The 16,806-nt window shown below is 36.4% G+C and overlaps 1 protein-coding gene and 1 pseudogene across 3 annotated transcripts; one reads left to right on the forward strand and one right to left on the reverse strand.

Moving 5' to 3' along the window:
• LOC141492850 (S-phase kinase-associated protein 1 pseudogene) overlaps positions 1-10,432 on the reverse strand; it is a 55,868-nt pseudogene extending 45,436 nt beyond the window's left edge.
• A 59-nt stretch (positions 10,433-10,491) lies between these two features.
• On the forward strand, positions 10,492-15,522 carry LOC141493783 (putative inactive serine protease 37). 3 transcript variants are annotated; one of them, XM_074195118.1, is made up of 5 exons: positions 10,492-10,523; positions 11,506-11,811; positions 12,534-12,787; positions 13,774-13,910; positions 15,292-15,522. In XM_074195118.1, the coding sequence occupies exons 2-5, from the start codon at positions 11,615-11,617 to the stop codon at positions 15,430-15,432; spliced, it is 729 nt and encodes a 242-aa protein (XP_074051219.1). In that variant the 5' UTR covers positions 10,492-10,523; positions 11,506-11,614; the 3' UTR covers positions 15,433-15,522. The 3 variants fall into 3 exon arrangements, with proteins under 3 accessions (XP_074051219.1, XP_074051217.1, XP_074051220.1); XM_074195116.1 differs by lacking the exon at positions 10,492-10,523 and adding an exon at positions 10,532-10,843; XM_074195119.1 differs by lacking the exon at positions 10,492-10,523 and adding an exon at positions 10,532-10,843 and having other exon boundaries at positions 11,670-11,811.
• Positions 15,523-16,806: the final 1,284 nt, after the last annotated feature.

Raw genomic sequence — 16,806 nt, forward strand, 5'->3', positions numbered from 1 at the left:
TATAGTTTTCACGCTAAAAAATGACTACAAAGGGCTCTTATTTATTCAGAAGGAAACAAAGAAGGCCTTTAGAAGTCCTAGGTTTTCTTTTTAAAGAAGATAAAGCTATTTTCAGTGGAATTGTAAGAATGAAAAAGAAGTTCCCAGGGTAACCTGAATGAGGAGAAAGTCAAGTTTGTTGGGTCTGGTTTATAGGCATTGAGCAATAGAGATATGGTGATAAATTTTAAAGGAATAAGATATTAAGTTGTTAAAAAGTCATTCCCCTTCCCATGTTCAACCCCCTGCAAATATTGCCCCCCTTCATCCACACAGAAGCTTCAAAGTTATGATAGAAAATTTCAAAAAGAAATTTAAGGACAGAATAGAGAAAATGTATTCCATGTAGATCATTCACTACTGGAACTTTACAGATTCTTCAAAGCACTTCAACAAGGTGCCCTTGATCTTACCCAAATGAATCAGTGTCATCCCTGGCATCACCAAGTGCACAGTCTCTGGCTTGGATTGGAGCACACAAAACGGTGCAGGTAAGTAGTTCTATTCATCTGGCAGCAGACTAGTAATTATTTAGAGAGGGGAGAAACTTAGACAGGGGAGGAAATGGGGGGGGGGACTCAACACTATAGGCTTTTCTTGTAATTATTTTATGCCTCTTAAGACTCCAACCTGGCTTTCTCTTCTCTTTCAAAATTCAAGAGTTTTAAAAACAGCAACATTCCCCAATTGACAAATGGTTAAAGGATATGCAAAAGCAATTTATAGATGAGGCGATCAAGACAATCTATAGTCATATTGAAAAATTGCTCTAAATCATTACTTATTTAAAAATGCAAATTAAAGCTTCTCTGAGATATCTAACCTGACACCTCTCAGACTGGCCAATATAACCAGAAAGGATAATGATTATTGTTAGAAGTGTTGTAGGAAATCTGGGACACTATTACATTGTTGGTGGAGTTGTGAACTCATCTAACCTTTCTGGAGAGAAATTTGGAACTATGCCCAAAGGGCAACAAAAATGTGCATACCCTTTGACCCAGCAATACCACTACTGGGTCTATACCCTGAAGAGATGATGAAAAAGGGTAAAAACATCACTTGTACAAAAATATTCAGAGCAGCCCTATTTATGGTGGCAAAGAATTGGAAATCAAGTAAATGTCCTTCGATTGGGAAATGACTTAGCAAACTGTGGTATATGTATGTCATGGAACACTATTGTTCTATTAGAAATCAGGAGGGACGGGAATTCAGGAAAGTCTAGAGGGATTTGCATGAAGTGAGATGAGCAGAACCAGAAAAACACTAACCCTAACAGCAAGATGGGAGTGATGATCAATCTTGATGGACTTGCTCATTCCATCAGTGCAACAATCAGAGACAATTTGGGGCTGTCCTCAATGGAGAATATCATCTGTATCCAGATAGTGGAGTTTGAACAAAGTCCAAGGACTATTTCCTTTAATTTAGGGGGAAAAAAACAAGATATCTTATTGTCTGATCTTGTTATCTCTTAGACTTTTTGTTTCTTCCTTAAGGATATGATTTCTGCCTCATCACACCCAATTTGGATCAATGTACAACATGGAAACAATGTAAAGACTGGCAAATTGCTTTCTGTGGGGCGTGGAGGAAAGGAAGTAGGATCAGGGGAAACATTGTAAAACTCAAAAATAAAATCTTCATTAAAAAAAAAAAGAAAAGAAAAAGCAACAACAACAACAATGGTAATAAATGTGTTTCCTTTCAAAATAATCCATAGCCAATAGAATGAACTTTCCTGCTGAGGAAGAAAGAAAAAATATATACATTGCATTGTGTATACATAGTGAAAAGAATGTCTTGGTCTCTAGATTTTAGTCTATCTGCCACAATGGTTTTGGGAGACACCCAGTGGACACTTCATAAACTGTTCATGAGCAAATTACTTCATTTTTTGCACAATGGGATGGAATTCCAGGAAAGAGACATCTGAAGAGAAACAAGTTGGCAAGGAGCTTTGTGTATCTACCCTGCTTCCAAATCCCCATTAGGCTATGTCTCCTCTCAATTTCCTTAGATTCCTGAAGAAACAAGTTCCTTTTCTTCCTGGGACCCCTATCAGGGTAAGAAACTTGGAACTGTCTTCCTTGGGAAAATATGATCCATGAAACTCAGCAGGGATTATACCCCAGCAATGAAATGTGCTATCTGGATTTGTTCCCTGAAATATTAAGCTACTTAATATTCAGCACAACAGATTGTCCTTAATGGATATCAAAGTGATAGTTCTGAAGGCAATTCTTGGGCTTTTAGCATTTGATATAAATATTTTCCATTAGCATTTTAAAAATAGATCATTCTGTCTCCCAAGTTTGTCCCCTTTCAAAACCCCATCAACTCAACAAAATTAAAGGCAGACATTATCAGATCATGTCACTTTCTTGATCAAAAGACTAGCAAAATATAGCTTTCAGATATGACTCTTGAGGAGGAATTGATGGCAGCAAAGGGAAGTAAAATTTATAAAGATATTTTTTCATGGTACCACAATAAAGTCTTTTTTTCTATATATCTGAGCACCAAAAAAAAAGACCAAGGTAGAAAGAATTATAGTAATTTGGGGGAAAGGGGAAAGGGGGTGAGGATGTATTGGGTGTTACAGTGTACAATATGGAAAAATCTTTTCTCTAGGAAAGCAGTTTGACCTTAAGAAAAAATTTAAAGTTTCCCTAATCACAAAGAAAGAGTGTCAGAAACCAGACCTCCGAAAAGTCAGCTGCAAAAGCAAGAGAGATGTGGAATTCTTAAAATCATTCAAGAAACTTTGTGTGGAAACCTGGTAATTGTCTTACATTCTAGTCTCTTCTCAACTTGAAATGTGTTTATATGTTTTTAAGTTAATACTCTACTGGTTTCAAATTTGACTCTATGGTATGAAGATTAAAGATTTGTGTACTCAATTTGTACTGTATTCAAGCTTAATTAGTTTCTCTCCTCTATTCTTTTTATTATATAACTTAAAGGAGGACTGTAGTCCAGTAATGAAGTTTTCATTTTATCATTGTTAATTTTGGGATTGGGTGGTCCACCAGTTGTTTTTTTTTTTGTAGGATCCTTCAATGGCATAAATGGTACTTGACTATTGATGAGGTGTTATTCTTAATTCTCCAAAGGCTATCCTGCATTGAGAGACAGGGAAGATTTCTGGAGAGATAAAGAAGGTAAAATAATACTTAGGGATCAGAGAAATATTTGGCTGTTTCTAGATTGGTATTTGGAAGTCTCAAAGTCTGGTATGAATTGAGTTGTGGGCAATCTCATTTCAAAATAAAGATTCCCATAATTCCACTTTTCTAGGGTACCAGAAAATATGTAGGTATCATAAAATGTACAATACCCTTATGGTCTAGGGTATCAGAAAAATCAAAGTTAGCATATGTAGTTAATTAAATTAAAATTTAATCTTAGAAATTTTTCTCCTTAGGAATGAATGATAAAATTGTCACTGAGAAGGTGCTCAAATGCAGAACCCATGATGGAACTCAGTTTTCATACTCTTATAAGCTCCCTAGGGTATCATAAATTAATAAATTCATATTTTAAACAAAACCTTAGACATTTTTTCCTTAGACAAACTGTTCTCATAAAGTGTCTCAAGCTCAGAAACCAAAATGCTAGTTAATATTAGAATTCAGATTTAAACTTAAATCTTCTCCTAATTTTCTCAATATAGTATTTTTCCATTACATGCTGCCTCTGGGGGTTATAAAGAAATGGAACTTTGGAAGGTTTCTTTTTCCCATTCTTGGGAGATGAAGAGTTCTCTCAGCCAGAAGAAATTACTCTGACCATTGTTTTTCCCCCCTCTTATTTTTTAGGAAGTGGTATTGGCTGATATCATCTGTGGTGACAAGATTTAGGAGAAGAAAGTGTAGGCATTTCCTGGGAGATATCAGTCTCTATATTGATATCTTCCAGTATATCTTCTGCATACAGAAAACTGTCTACAGGATGAGTTGCTTCTATTCCCTCTGACTTACACTGTTGTCAGAAAAAAAAGAAACGTCATATTAAAAGTAATATAACATGAAAGGCTATCTGTAGGATCTCATTTCTGTTTCTCCAGGGACTGGCAGTAAATTACATTGACTTACTTTTCTACACACCAAATGAAGCACTTAGTAGGTTGCTTTCCTAGGGAAAAAGAACATACTGATATTGATGTGAGATTGCATCTGAGTCTCAAAGATTTTTATATTGCATTCTAAATATTATTATTGAAGTGCTGAGAGGCATCAATGTAATATGTGCATACATAGTGAGACAGAAAGATGCCTTTTCTTGATGTGAACAAAACCTAGAAAGTCCTGAACCGAACTGGATTGTTTGAATCACTTAACAGCATGCCCCAGGCAACTCTCTTTAAGACTGGTGTTGAAGCTGATTCCAATCTGGATATTAGTAGAGGAGGTGTGCTAATAAGAGTTTTCTACAATAGACAAATCATAAGGAGGAAAAGGAGGAGGAGGAGGAAGGAAAAAAGAGGAAAAGGAGAAGCAGCAGCAACAGCAGCAATAGTATTAGTAGTACAGTGCAGAAGTCATAGTTGCATCAATAGTATTGGTATAGTGTAGTAGTAGTAGTAGTAGTAGTAGTAGTAGTAGCAGCAGCAGCAGCAGCAGTATAAGTAGTAGTGTGGTGTAACAGTAGCCATAGTAGTGGCATTAGCAGTAGCAGTAGCAGTAGCAGTAGTAGTAGTGTAGTAATAATCATAGTAGTAATAGCAGCTTTGAAGAAATATTATTGGGACTCATTGATATCAGGCTGTGAGAATAAGGAAGGTGGGGGGGGGGGGTGTGAAATAAGATTCAAAGAATGAGACAAGTAGAATCGAATTCCAGAATCTGAATTATAGCCAAGAATGTAGAACTAAGGAGAACATAGACAATGCAGAATAGATGCTCAGACAAGATGCTCTATAAGACTTGTTGATATGAAATTGAGATTGGGGAGTAGGAGCTCCATCTCAAGAGCTTCAGTTACTTAGAAGTTTTTTTAGTCCCCTATAAGATGCCACTTTATATTTTATACATTCATTTCCTTACATCAATTTTGTCAGACAATAATAAATTCTAAAAGTCTTTCAGTTAGTTTATATGGACCATCTTGCAGAAAAAAAAATATTTCAAAACCATCTTCCCTGAATCTCATGCTACCTCAGTTATCAATAGAATAAGACACCTTGGAGTATTACTGCAATAACCTTTCCATTGGTCTGTCTCCCTGGACCTAACACCATCTCCCTACATTGTTCATATATAGTTTCCTAGAACACACACTTGAACATGTCTCATCTCACTGTGACTTCTGTCCAAAAGAAAAGTGTTAGTGGGTCTCCTATTCTCTAGGAGAAAATAATACTGTTGCACATTTCAGACTCTTTACAATTAGGATCCAAACTTTTAGTACAGTGATATTCCACCTCTTGTCAGTCTTTGCACAATATCCAAACATACCTAGAAAATTCCTGCACCTCCTCTTCATCACTTGGAGGAAGCCCCTAGATTCCATCTTGCTTTTATATTTGTGTACCACTTCTTCCAAATACAATATAAGTTTCTTTAGAGAAAAGAGAATTAGCAGTTTTTATCTTGTCTAATGTCTAGAGTCTGGCACTACAATAGGTAATAGAAGTTGTGTTACATTTATTTAGTGTGAATAGTTTTCTTTTCTGCAGACTAGCAGAAGCAACCAAAAGACTGTAAAAGATGCTTTAGGACTCCAAATAGTACTATTTTCTTAATTTATTTCTTAATTCATCAAATTTATAAAACACAGATCACCCAAAATGCAAAGGAGGAGGATTGATAGGCATGAGTGGGCTAACCAAGAATGAACAGAGAGGCAGCATAAAGGATGACAAAAAATATGTCAGTAAAATGAGCACTAGACTAAATGAGATAACCAATGGTCAGCCCACATCTACACTGCAATCCTGCACAATGTAAAGAAACCTTTGTATTCTTTGAATCTAATTCAAAGTACATACCTGATTCAATTCAATAAACATTAAGATCCTACTAATGTGCCAAGGGAGTGTGCTAAGCACTAAGGCTACAAATAAAACAGACAGTGCAGCCCTCAAGGAGTTTGCAATCTAATGGACAAAAACACACCAGAAGGTAGCTGATGCCATTGGCATTTAATAAATACCTCTTTTTTTGGTTGACAAAGGTCCTCAGACTGTTGATAGAAAATCAACCATCTTATGAAGAATTGATGGAAATACAATTGATGAAAGTCACATGTAGTGATATGATATGAATGGGTTTCCAATTTGCATTATTGGAAGAGGATTACCCATATTCAGAAATGTCAAATTCAAAGTGTTGAAGATCAATGAAGAAAAAATTTCCACTACAACCTTTTTTCTTTCTCCTTTTATTTTAGAAGGCACTTCATTGCTTGTTATCATTGAATGAGTAATGTAGGAAAAACAACCACTTATGACAGCAGCCTCTAATCCCTATCCATATCCCATATTCAGTAAGACTTCTGTTGAAATTAATTATATGTGATAAACTTTTTAAATGTATGTGTTTAATAAATATGAAAAATCAATTGCAATCATAAACAGTTTTTATAAGAGTTATGTGGAAGAATTGAAAGTGTAACCTTTACTTCTCTTTGAGAATAAAATTTTAACCCTCTGACTGGTCCTCTAAAGTTGTAAAGTCAATATTCACTTGACTCTGCTACTTTATATCATTTCATGCACTTTTTACATCACCTTCATATTTTTATTGTAGTCTTTCAGGAAAAAAAATGCTTAAGCACACACACACACACACACACACACCTAATATAGTATATTTAATAAATTTTTTAGTTTTTTTTTTTTATTTTGCAAGGAATGGGGTTAAGTGGCTTACCCAAGACCATACAGCTAGGTAATTATTAAGTGTATGAGGTCGGATTTGAACTCAGGTACTCCTGACTCCAGGACAGGTGCTCTATCCACTGTACCACCTAGCCACCCCTATTTAATATTTTAAGGAGGAAGTTCAGTTAAGAATAGCTCCTCAAGGGTGACTAGGTGACACTGAAAGAAATATCAAAATGAAAACTTCCAGGATCAGCCATTATCCAGAGCTTCCAGTTTAAACAAAATACTACAAATAGTCAGAAAGAAAGAAGCACTAGAGAAGCAATGTGATTCAGGATCCACCACTAAAAAGTATCAGAGAACTTGGAATGACTTACCCAGAAAAACTTATATAATACTAGAAGGTAAAAATGGATCATTAAAGATTTACAAGCATTCCTAAAGAAAAGATCATAGCTACAGAGAAATTTTGAAGTTCAAACACAGGAGTAGAGAAACATAAAAAGGCAAACATAAATGAACAGTGATAAAGGATTAAACAATGATAAATCATTTATATTCAAATATAGGGAGATGATACATATGTGTCCTCTCTAAACTCTGCCATTATCAGGATTCATAAGATGTCCAATTAGACAAGGTGTGGGAAGGGTTATGTTATGTCTTGATGGCCTTAAGAATAAGAGGAGAATGAGAACAAGAATCCAATAAAAAGAAGAGGAAAAAATAAGAAGGAATTATCTTAAAATTTGAACATACAAATGGATATTTATGAACGAAGAAATGGGTGGGAGAAGGTGAGGTACATAAACTTCACTATCCTCTAAATCAGTTACTAGAAGAACACACACACTTACACACACACACACACACACACACACACACACACACACACACACACACACCACAGCAACAAGAATGATAACTAAACATGAGGGTAAATGATACGTTCAAATTCACACAGCTACTAAGTGCTTGAGGTAGCATTTCAACTGAGGTCTCTTTTACTCCAACACTCTATTCCCTATTACCACCTAGCTGCTTCAGTCTGGTGTCCAACAAAGGCTAGATTTGTTAAGAAGGGAAAAATTATTTGTTGGGAGAAGGGAAGGTATATGAATGGAACTAGATGATTCTTTCCAGTTCTTAAGATTCCACTCCTACTACTAAGATGGAAATAACGTGGATTTAGCTCTCAGATGGCTTCAAATATACTGGACAAAGCAAATAGAGGTAATTGAACAAGAAACAAGTGAGAAATAAAAGGAATTAGGGGATGGAAAGGAAAGACACCTAGAAGTTAGGCAACAATTCAATGATTTCACTCTAGAGAAAAGAATGATGAGGTATGATTTTGGTGTGATATTGAGCCTTTTATTTTTTTTTTTGGGGGGTGGGGTAAGTGTCTTGTTTAATTATGAAAAACTTAACAACTTTATCTAATTCACATTTCTGCCAAATAACCACAAGCTGCTTGCTGGTTAGTAACTGGGCCTCCAGTTTGCAAAAAGCACTCTTAAGTTTGACAGCATTCAAAACAGATACATCCCATTTAAGGAAACCTCAGGGCTAGTCTAATCTATACCAGTAGTTCTCTATTTTTTCACTCTGAGGAACTGGAAAAAAAAATCCATGGAGAAAAACCATTCAAAACATTTACCTAAATTAGCCTTTTGCCTGTTTCAAGCTCATGAATAAAGATAACATTTTGCTAATTCTATTGTGGAAAACTTTTCCAAGTGGTTTTATTTACAATGCCAATGTTCCTTAAAGGGCAAGTCAGATGGCAAGAAAACTGAAGTTTAAAGCTAGACAATAACTGGACAAATTGCTTTACAAAGTAAAAGGAAAGCCAAAAGTGCCACTTTCCATACAGAACCCACACAGTTTCAGTTTTATTCAGACCAAAGTAAAAAGACTTTTGATTATACTGGTTAAAACAGTCATAGGATTAGACTCTGGACTCAAAAAACACTACACATGCAATGGGAACGATTGATATCCTGCTAATACAACGGATTTGCTGCTGCATTTGTCTAATATTAACAATTATAAACAGAGCTGTGCAACTAGTTATTTGGAATGATCCTTACATTGTTACAGTGTCGACAGGCACAAAACTTCACTTTTCTTCACACCATTGGTTCTCTTTGTGTATCTGGGCTTCTTCCTCTTCAGTAAACTCATTCTTGATATTAAATGTTTTGCAAATCTCTTCTGGAGTTTTTCCCCTTGATCATATTTGCAACAGTCTTGCATGTGACATCAAGCAAACCTTTAATGTCTAAGTAGTTTGCAGCCAGAATAAGTTCAAAAAGGGTTCAACTTTCAGGAACTCTTGGTCCCAAACAGGAATATCATCTGTTTGCTTCTCTTTGTTCTCATCATCCTCAGGAGGAGGAGGGAGGATCATCCTTGTGATGGGTGCACCACTGAATTACCTTTTTTAATATTACTGCATTAACATTTGGTAGAGGAACTGGATCATCATCCCCTTCATCATCCATTCCCAGATCTTCCAACATGGTCTTGATAGTTACAGACTGTTTTGCAATTTTGCAATTTCAACATCAACTTCAAATATCTCTCCATCAGAGCTCTGCAACTTAATTGAAGACATGGTTCCGGATCCCCGGGGACCCCGGTGGGCAAGCTGGCAGAGCCCAGAAGGCCAGGTGGGCTACTACAGGGTGGGCGACAAGAGAGCAAGGCCCCGGGGCACGTGGAGCAGCAGTCAGACCATTCTATTGAGCCTTTTAAATGAGTGCCTCGAGGCATTTGAAATAGCCTCACTCTTGCCTTAAATGAACCCACCTCCCAAAAGAGTTATTGCTGAGAGTTGTATCTTCACCTTCTTTGTAATATTCTGGGACAGATGTGTGAGACAATGTTATATCCTCAGAATAGAAAGGAAGCTCTGATGGGGCTGGGACAAATTGTCTTTTGCAAGTCCTTAGATCTTAAATCTGGGAATCCTTTGTCTGGAGATCACTGGACAGTAATGAGTTATCTCCCAAGATACTTAAATAATTTATAACTCTAATAGGAGTCACTGTTGGAAATCCTAATAACTCTTAGGAGTCACTGTTGGAAATTCTTGAAAAATCAGAGAGAATGAGAGACATTAAGGGCAACAAAAAAATGGCACCATCACCATAGACATCTCATGAAGATAAGACAAGTTTTCAGAGGATGAGAGAAATTATAGAATCATAACAATTTGGTGTTATAAGAGATTTTGAAATAAAATATCCATCCTTTACATTTTTTTATTTGAGAAAACTTTAGTCCCAGAAAGCTTAAATATTTCTAGCACATTGTGACACAGCTACTTCTTGGATGGGCTGAGATGAGACAAGAACCAAGATACCTGAAGGATCTGTAAGATTCCCAAGTGTAGAATTGTTTCGATCATATTACATTGTCTTTGGCATTACCTCCCTGAATTGATAACCCATCATGACAGATCTTCTGGTTTATTAAAATATCCATGAAACTACTTCTAATTAAGCAAATAACTGGTTTGACTTTATTTCATTTCCAACATGTAGCTTTGCCCTGTTTGAGATCCATTCAGAATGTGTGGTCTGTTGCTTGGGACAACAGTAGTGATGTTGATAATGGGTATGGTGATGATATAGGGAATGGAGAGGTGAGTGTTATAAAGAGAAAGGTATAAACTTTCTTACTACTTAAAAAGGAAAAAGTTAGGGTTAACCTGCCTCTGTAATGCTCTATTTTGAAAAAGAAGGAAATACTTCTAAGCCTTAGAATTCCCAGCTCATGCTCAGAGTCTTAACCCACTGAATACTCCTTTCCAATATCATCCACTTCTATTCAGTACTATGGGGAACAGATGTGGAAGGGAAAATTGAACTCCATGTTTTCCTGTAGTACTCAGCTTCATCATTAGGATAGATAAATATCCTGGCCTAAATATGAAGTACATTTTTCTTTTTGTTCTCCTTGCTGGTGAGTGTTCATGAGTTTCTATCCTTTTCTATCATGTTGTTTCAGTAGTGTCAAACTCTTTATGAACCCATTTTGAGGTTTTATCAGCAAAAATAAGTGGTTCACCATTTCCTTTTCTGGATCATTTTACAGATTAGAAAACTGAGGTAAATAGGGTTAAGTTCAGATTCACATAGCTAGTAAGTGTCTGAGAACAGATTTGACCTCATGAAGATTAGTCTCCTGAATATTCTAACCTCTATACCAACTAGTTTCCTTTATGTGATAGGAAAAGTCTGAGTTATTCTTGATTGGGAGGTATTAGAGGCGGGAAGAATAAGGAAAATGTGGAGAAAGTTATGGGCAGAGATGTATGCTTCCTACTCTTTGACTCTCCCCACCTTAGTGAAGTGTCAGACACATTTTCATGCTCCCAAGCCAGTGGTGTGTAAATAGTATAAAAATTTAGGATCGTGGATTTAGAGTTGGAAGGAAACTTAGAGATCTTTGAGCACAATATTCTTTCCCAATTCTATTCAAGATTATTCAAAAGATGGCTCCCATTGCTCTTTGGGGAACTCCTTTTTCAGTATCAGCAAAATGAAACTCAGAACATTATTCCCATCTCCAAATCCTAGTAGCTGAAAAGATTATATTGAATTCTCTTCCTCCCATCATCCTAGGTCCCATTGATCTTCCTGGCTGCTTCAATTGATAGATTGTAGAGTATGGAAGCAATGAAGAAGCAAGATCAAGACTATTGTCAACTGGAGCAACTGAGTGAATAGAAGAATGCTCTATTTTTCTAATCCTATAACCTGGCTTTCTTCTCTATCTTTCCCCCAAGGTGAATTTTCCTTTAGTTATACAGATGAGCAGAATGATGATCCTGCACCGTACCTTGTAAATATCAAAAATAAATTTGGGCCCTGTGTAGGTGTTCTCATCCATCAGCAGTGGGTCCTGGCAGCTGCTCATTGCTACTTACCGTAAGTTCCCAAAATATAGTTCTCTCTCAGCCTATATTTGTGGGAATTCTATCTGGAAAACATATTTTTTTTTTAGAGTTTTGCAAGGCAAATGGGATTAAGTGGCTTGCCCAAGGCCACACAGCTAGGCAATTACTAAGTGCCTGAGACCAGATTTGAACCCAGGTACTCCTGACTCCACTACATCACCTAGCCACCCCTGGAAAACATTTTTAAAGTTATCACATTCTCCTTTGCCCAAGAAGTATCCAAGAAGTAACAGGATCAAATAGAAGGCTTACTTGTGTCTTATTAATTTTTTAATCTACTCATAACCACACATCTTTGAACAGATCAATAGACTATATAAAAGAGGAGTGAGGATGGTGGGCAAAGTTCTGAGCTTGATGAGCAAAAAAAGAGGCTTAATAAACCAAGTTAAGATGGGAGGTGATAAGAGTTGAGGAGGTCATGGAACTTGTAAGGTCAATTAATGAGAACATACAGCCTCTGTGCTGAGACAGTTACAGAAGAAATAAGGAAAATTTTATTTTAATTAAAAGGACTTTCTAGAATTGAGAAGAATAGAGAATGTAGAAAATGAAGATAGTTCAAGTAGAGCTAAGTCAGAGGACAGTTAGCTAAAGTATGTTTTAAGAAAGCCTCAAAGAAAGATGTGTGGTTATGAGTAGATTCATAAGTGTTCTATCTCCTTACACTTAATCTTTCCATCACTATTACAGAAGCCTCAAAGTGAAGTTGGGAAATTTCAAGAAAAGAGTTAGGGATGGGACCGAGCAGACCATTAATTCTGTCCAAATCATTCCTTATTGGAATTTGAGTACAGATTCTTCTGAACACAACCTCATGCTCATTAAGCTATCCAAACCTGCAGTTCTCAATGAGAAAGTCCAGCCCATGGCCCTGCCCACTAAAAACATCCCTGCAGGCACAAAGTGTGTTATCTCAGGCTTAGACTGGAGCATAAAAAATACTGGTGAGTACTCCTATTGATGCAGGGGAAAGAATTTGGGTGGAGATGTTTTTGTCTACCACCCACTTTTAAGATATTAATTGACTAGAAGTAGAGAATTATAATTGTAACAGAAACAATTATAATCTTAAAAGTTGCTTGGGGTAGAGACCCCCTCCCTCCTCCATTCTTAATGTACCATTGATTCATTGTTTAATGTAAAATTTATATCCAGATCTCCTTGGGCTTTACTCTCTACCTAATTCTGGGTCCAGTATAGGGGAAGGGAGTTCACCTTTTGCCCTCTGGATGAGAGGCAAGACATAAAAACCTGGGTTGGACCCTGGTTCAAGGTCACCTCAGTCTTCTTCTCTGACAATGGCCCAGCCAACACTGCTTGGCTGTTCTTGTATCTTTATCTCTCTCTCTCTTCCTAGCCCTTCCTATGTCTTGTAACCTTTTTAATAAATTTTTGTTTTATTTTCACCCATGCTTTCCCAAGTCTGAATAATGATTTCCTCATAGGTAGAACTGAACCCAAAAGGCCAGCAGCTACTACATAACCCCATTTAATCCCTCCATTAGCATTAATTTGGACTTTAGACATTGTTTCTGAATAGGTTTTTGACTGGACTCTCTCTCTCTCTCTCTCTCTCTCTCTCTCTCTCTCTCACCTTTCTTTCTCACAAATTTTGCCTATATAGCTTCAAGATGTATGTGTGATCTCATCATTCTAGTTCAAAAACTGTCATTAGATTACAATCAATTAATAAAAATTGATTGCCTATGCACAGCACCTAGCATATAGTAGGCACTTACATTCTAATGGGGGGGAGGGGAGAATACAAGAATCTATTAAAAAAAATCTAAAGACAATAAATACAAGTAAATCCAAAAGATTAAACATGGGATAATTTGAAAGGGGGAGGAGAACTAAAAGAATCATTTGAAAAGAATAATGGTAAATCATCAGAGAGTAATAAGAAATTATTTCTATTTCTATCTCTCAGGCAAGTACCCTGACCTTCGACAAACCCTCACAGCCCCTCTGCTATCAGACAAAGAGTGCCAGCAAACAAAACAAGGAAAAGTCAGCAAGAACAGAATATGTGTGAAATTCCCAAAGACATTTGAGAGATTTTTTGTGGTAATTTATCTATTCTCTTCACAATTTGTCAGGAACTCAGAATCAGACACTCTGTAACTCATCTCTAACACAGTGATGTCACTTTGGTTCTCTTAGTTAATAAAGGACAAGAAGCAACCAGTTTCCTCTATCAAAGACTAGAAGCAATGAAGTATTTTGTAAAGAATACTGGTTCTGGAGTTAGAGGACCTAGGTCCAAGGCTGTCCAAAACTTTAGACAGGTCTCCTAACCTTTCTAGACTGTTTCCTTCACCTATAAAATAAAGGGGTTCAACTGAGGTCCCTTCCATGACCTCTGAATGTCCAATAAATATTATCATTCTTGTCTTTCTCTGTACTTCTGAGGCTTTGTGTGAGGTTAGGCAGAAATCCCAGTCAGTAAAGACCGTGAAGGTGAAGTTACCTTGTGGGTAGTTAGGTGTTACAGTGGATAGAGCATCAACCCTGGAGTCAGGAGGACATGAATTCAAATCTAACCTCAGATACTTTATATTTACTAGCTATGGGTCTTTGGATAAGTCAAGTTTAACCCCACTGCCCAACAAAAGCAAAAATAAAAATGATTCTACCTTCTCCCTATCTGGTGATGAAACAAGCCATGGTTTTCCAAAGAAAACTATTACCCAAGAGAATAGCAGTGTTCCAGTCACATCTCTCTCTCCTTTATTTTTCTAATACTGATTTTGGTTACTCAAAACATATATCCTGCTTATAACATTGTCCTGGTAAAAACCACATCTCCCATTATTCATTAAACCTGTACTATTGTTTTAACTAACACTGAATTTTCATGAAACTAATTAGTGACATTATAGTAGTGCATGACTATATGATGGAAATAGTGTTGTCCTCCCATCCTTGTGTTGAGAACAGATATTCACTGGTGAGTTATAGGACAAGTCTCGGGGCAAGTAGACCTATAGGAAGGAGTACATGCTTTTTCTCAAATTATTTCCAGGTGTAAGATCACTAGGATTGACTAAAAAGCTTGTCTCAGTATGATCCCAGCAACATTAGCCTCTTATAGTGACAGTAAGTCTTGATCCTTGACCCCTGTTGTTTAGGATTTCACAAAGTAATGCAAGTTTCAGAACCTTAAAAATGCTCAAGAGATTTCTTTGCACCATGGGGTATCTAATCCTTTTACCTGATACTTGGTTTAACTAGACCTTACAGGATAAATACTTTGGTAATAGCAGAGTGGGGAATCTTAATTCATCTCCTCATTCTTATTATAATAGTCTGTCTGCTATACTACTATATTGATAGATTTGATGGAAGGTGGCAAAGTGTCATGCCCAACCTTGTTAATTGGAGATCTCCAAGTTCAAAGAGAAGTTCCAATTCCTTTTTCTTGTTTTTTCTTTTTCTTTCTTCCCAGGAAGCTGTACTGGCTGCAGTGGTCTGCAAAGACAAGATTCAAGGGATAGAGGTTGGGAATTTCCTGGTAGATAACATTGGTGTCTATACTAACATCTTCCATTATATCCCTTGGATCCAGAAAATTATGTCTACAAGATAAGTTCCTTTGTTTTTTTCCCCTGAGTTATGCTGTTATGAGGGAAAAATTAATGTGATATTTCATTTTTATTAAAAGAACTATGACATTCAAGACCCTGAAAAGAATCCTTCCATTGAACATATCCTTAAATACAAGCATCTTAATACATTGCCTAATTTGGGGACACCATTTTTTTTCCCAAAAGAATGATGAGTGTAGAGTGTAGAATAGTTCTAGAAAATAATAGGGAAGAGATGTTAAATGGTTAGGAAAAATTAGAAGACTATCTTTATTCATTAGCTTGAAGAAAAGATGGCTAATGGAAGACTTCAATATCATGTTCAAGTAAAATCAAAGGATTATATGAAAAGAAGAAGTAGATGTTCCTTTTTGGCCCTGAAGGAGTAAAGGTAAGAAGAAGATGATTTAAGTAGAAGAGAGGTGGTTAAAAATAAGATAGAATTTCTTGACCAGTGTTTTCCTTCGTTCATTAGATGTAAATGAATTGCCCTCCTTGGTTTCCATTTTTTGCTACTGAAAAAACAAAAACAAAATAAAAAAGTCTACTATAATATTTGAGTACATACAAGATCTTATCTCTTTGGGGTATTAGCCTACAAAGACTTCAGAAGCCTCCCTACCCCCCTTCCCAGTCTAAAGCCCCCTTTTCCCCTCCTTTTTGAATATCAACTAGCCTTCCTTAGCTATCTCTCCACAACACAACATGAATGACAATCCATGTTCTTCACTCTTTTTTTCCCCAATACCCAGTGCTGCTTGACTCTGATAGCAACTCTAAGAAATTCTGCCTTTTCTGGTTTGGGGTACTCCCTTCCACTGGGGTCAAGGGAATCTGACATGTTTCTTTCTTTATTGCATTTCTCCTCAATAAAACTGACTTGATTTACATTCTCTCTGCTGACTCTCTCTTATTAAGTGTTCCATATTTCCTTTTACTGCATCTTGGGATTCCAAATCTTACTCTAACTGCATTAAGATAAAGCCTAGTAATGGTATAGCTGAGTTAGAGTATACGCAATTCAGCAATATTTTAGGTTTTAGTTCCAAATTACTTTCCAAAAATGGCTAGACCAATTCATCAAAAACATGTTGCATTTCCACAAAGTCTCCAATATTTGTCATTTTTCTCTTTTGTCATCTTTGTCGATCTAATAGATATGAAGTAAAACCTCAGAGTTGTTCTAATTTTCATTTCTCTATTAGTGATTGAAAACATTTTTCACATTTTTGGTAGCTTGGATTTTTTCCTTTGAAAACTGCCTGTTTGTATCCTTCGAATATTTGCCTATTTGGAAATGAATCTTAATCTTCTATATTTGGTCTGTATCTTTTCCATGAGATTTGATGGAGAAATTTGTTTAGTTCTAATTTTTA

This window comes from Macrotis lagotis, chromosome 7 (assembly GCF_037893015.1).
Source record: "Macrotis lagotis isolate mMagLag1 chromosome 7, bilby.v1.9.chrom.fasta, whole genome shotgun sequence".
Lineage (NCBI taxonomy): Eukaryota > Metazoa > Chordata > Mammalia > Peramelemorphia > Peramelidae > Macrotis > Macrotis lagotis.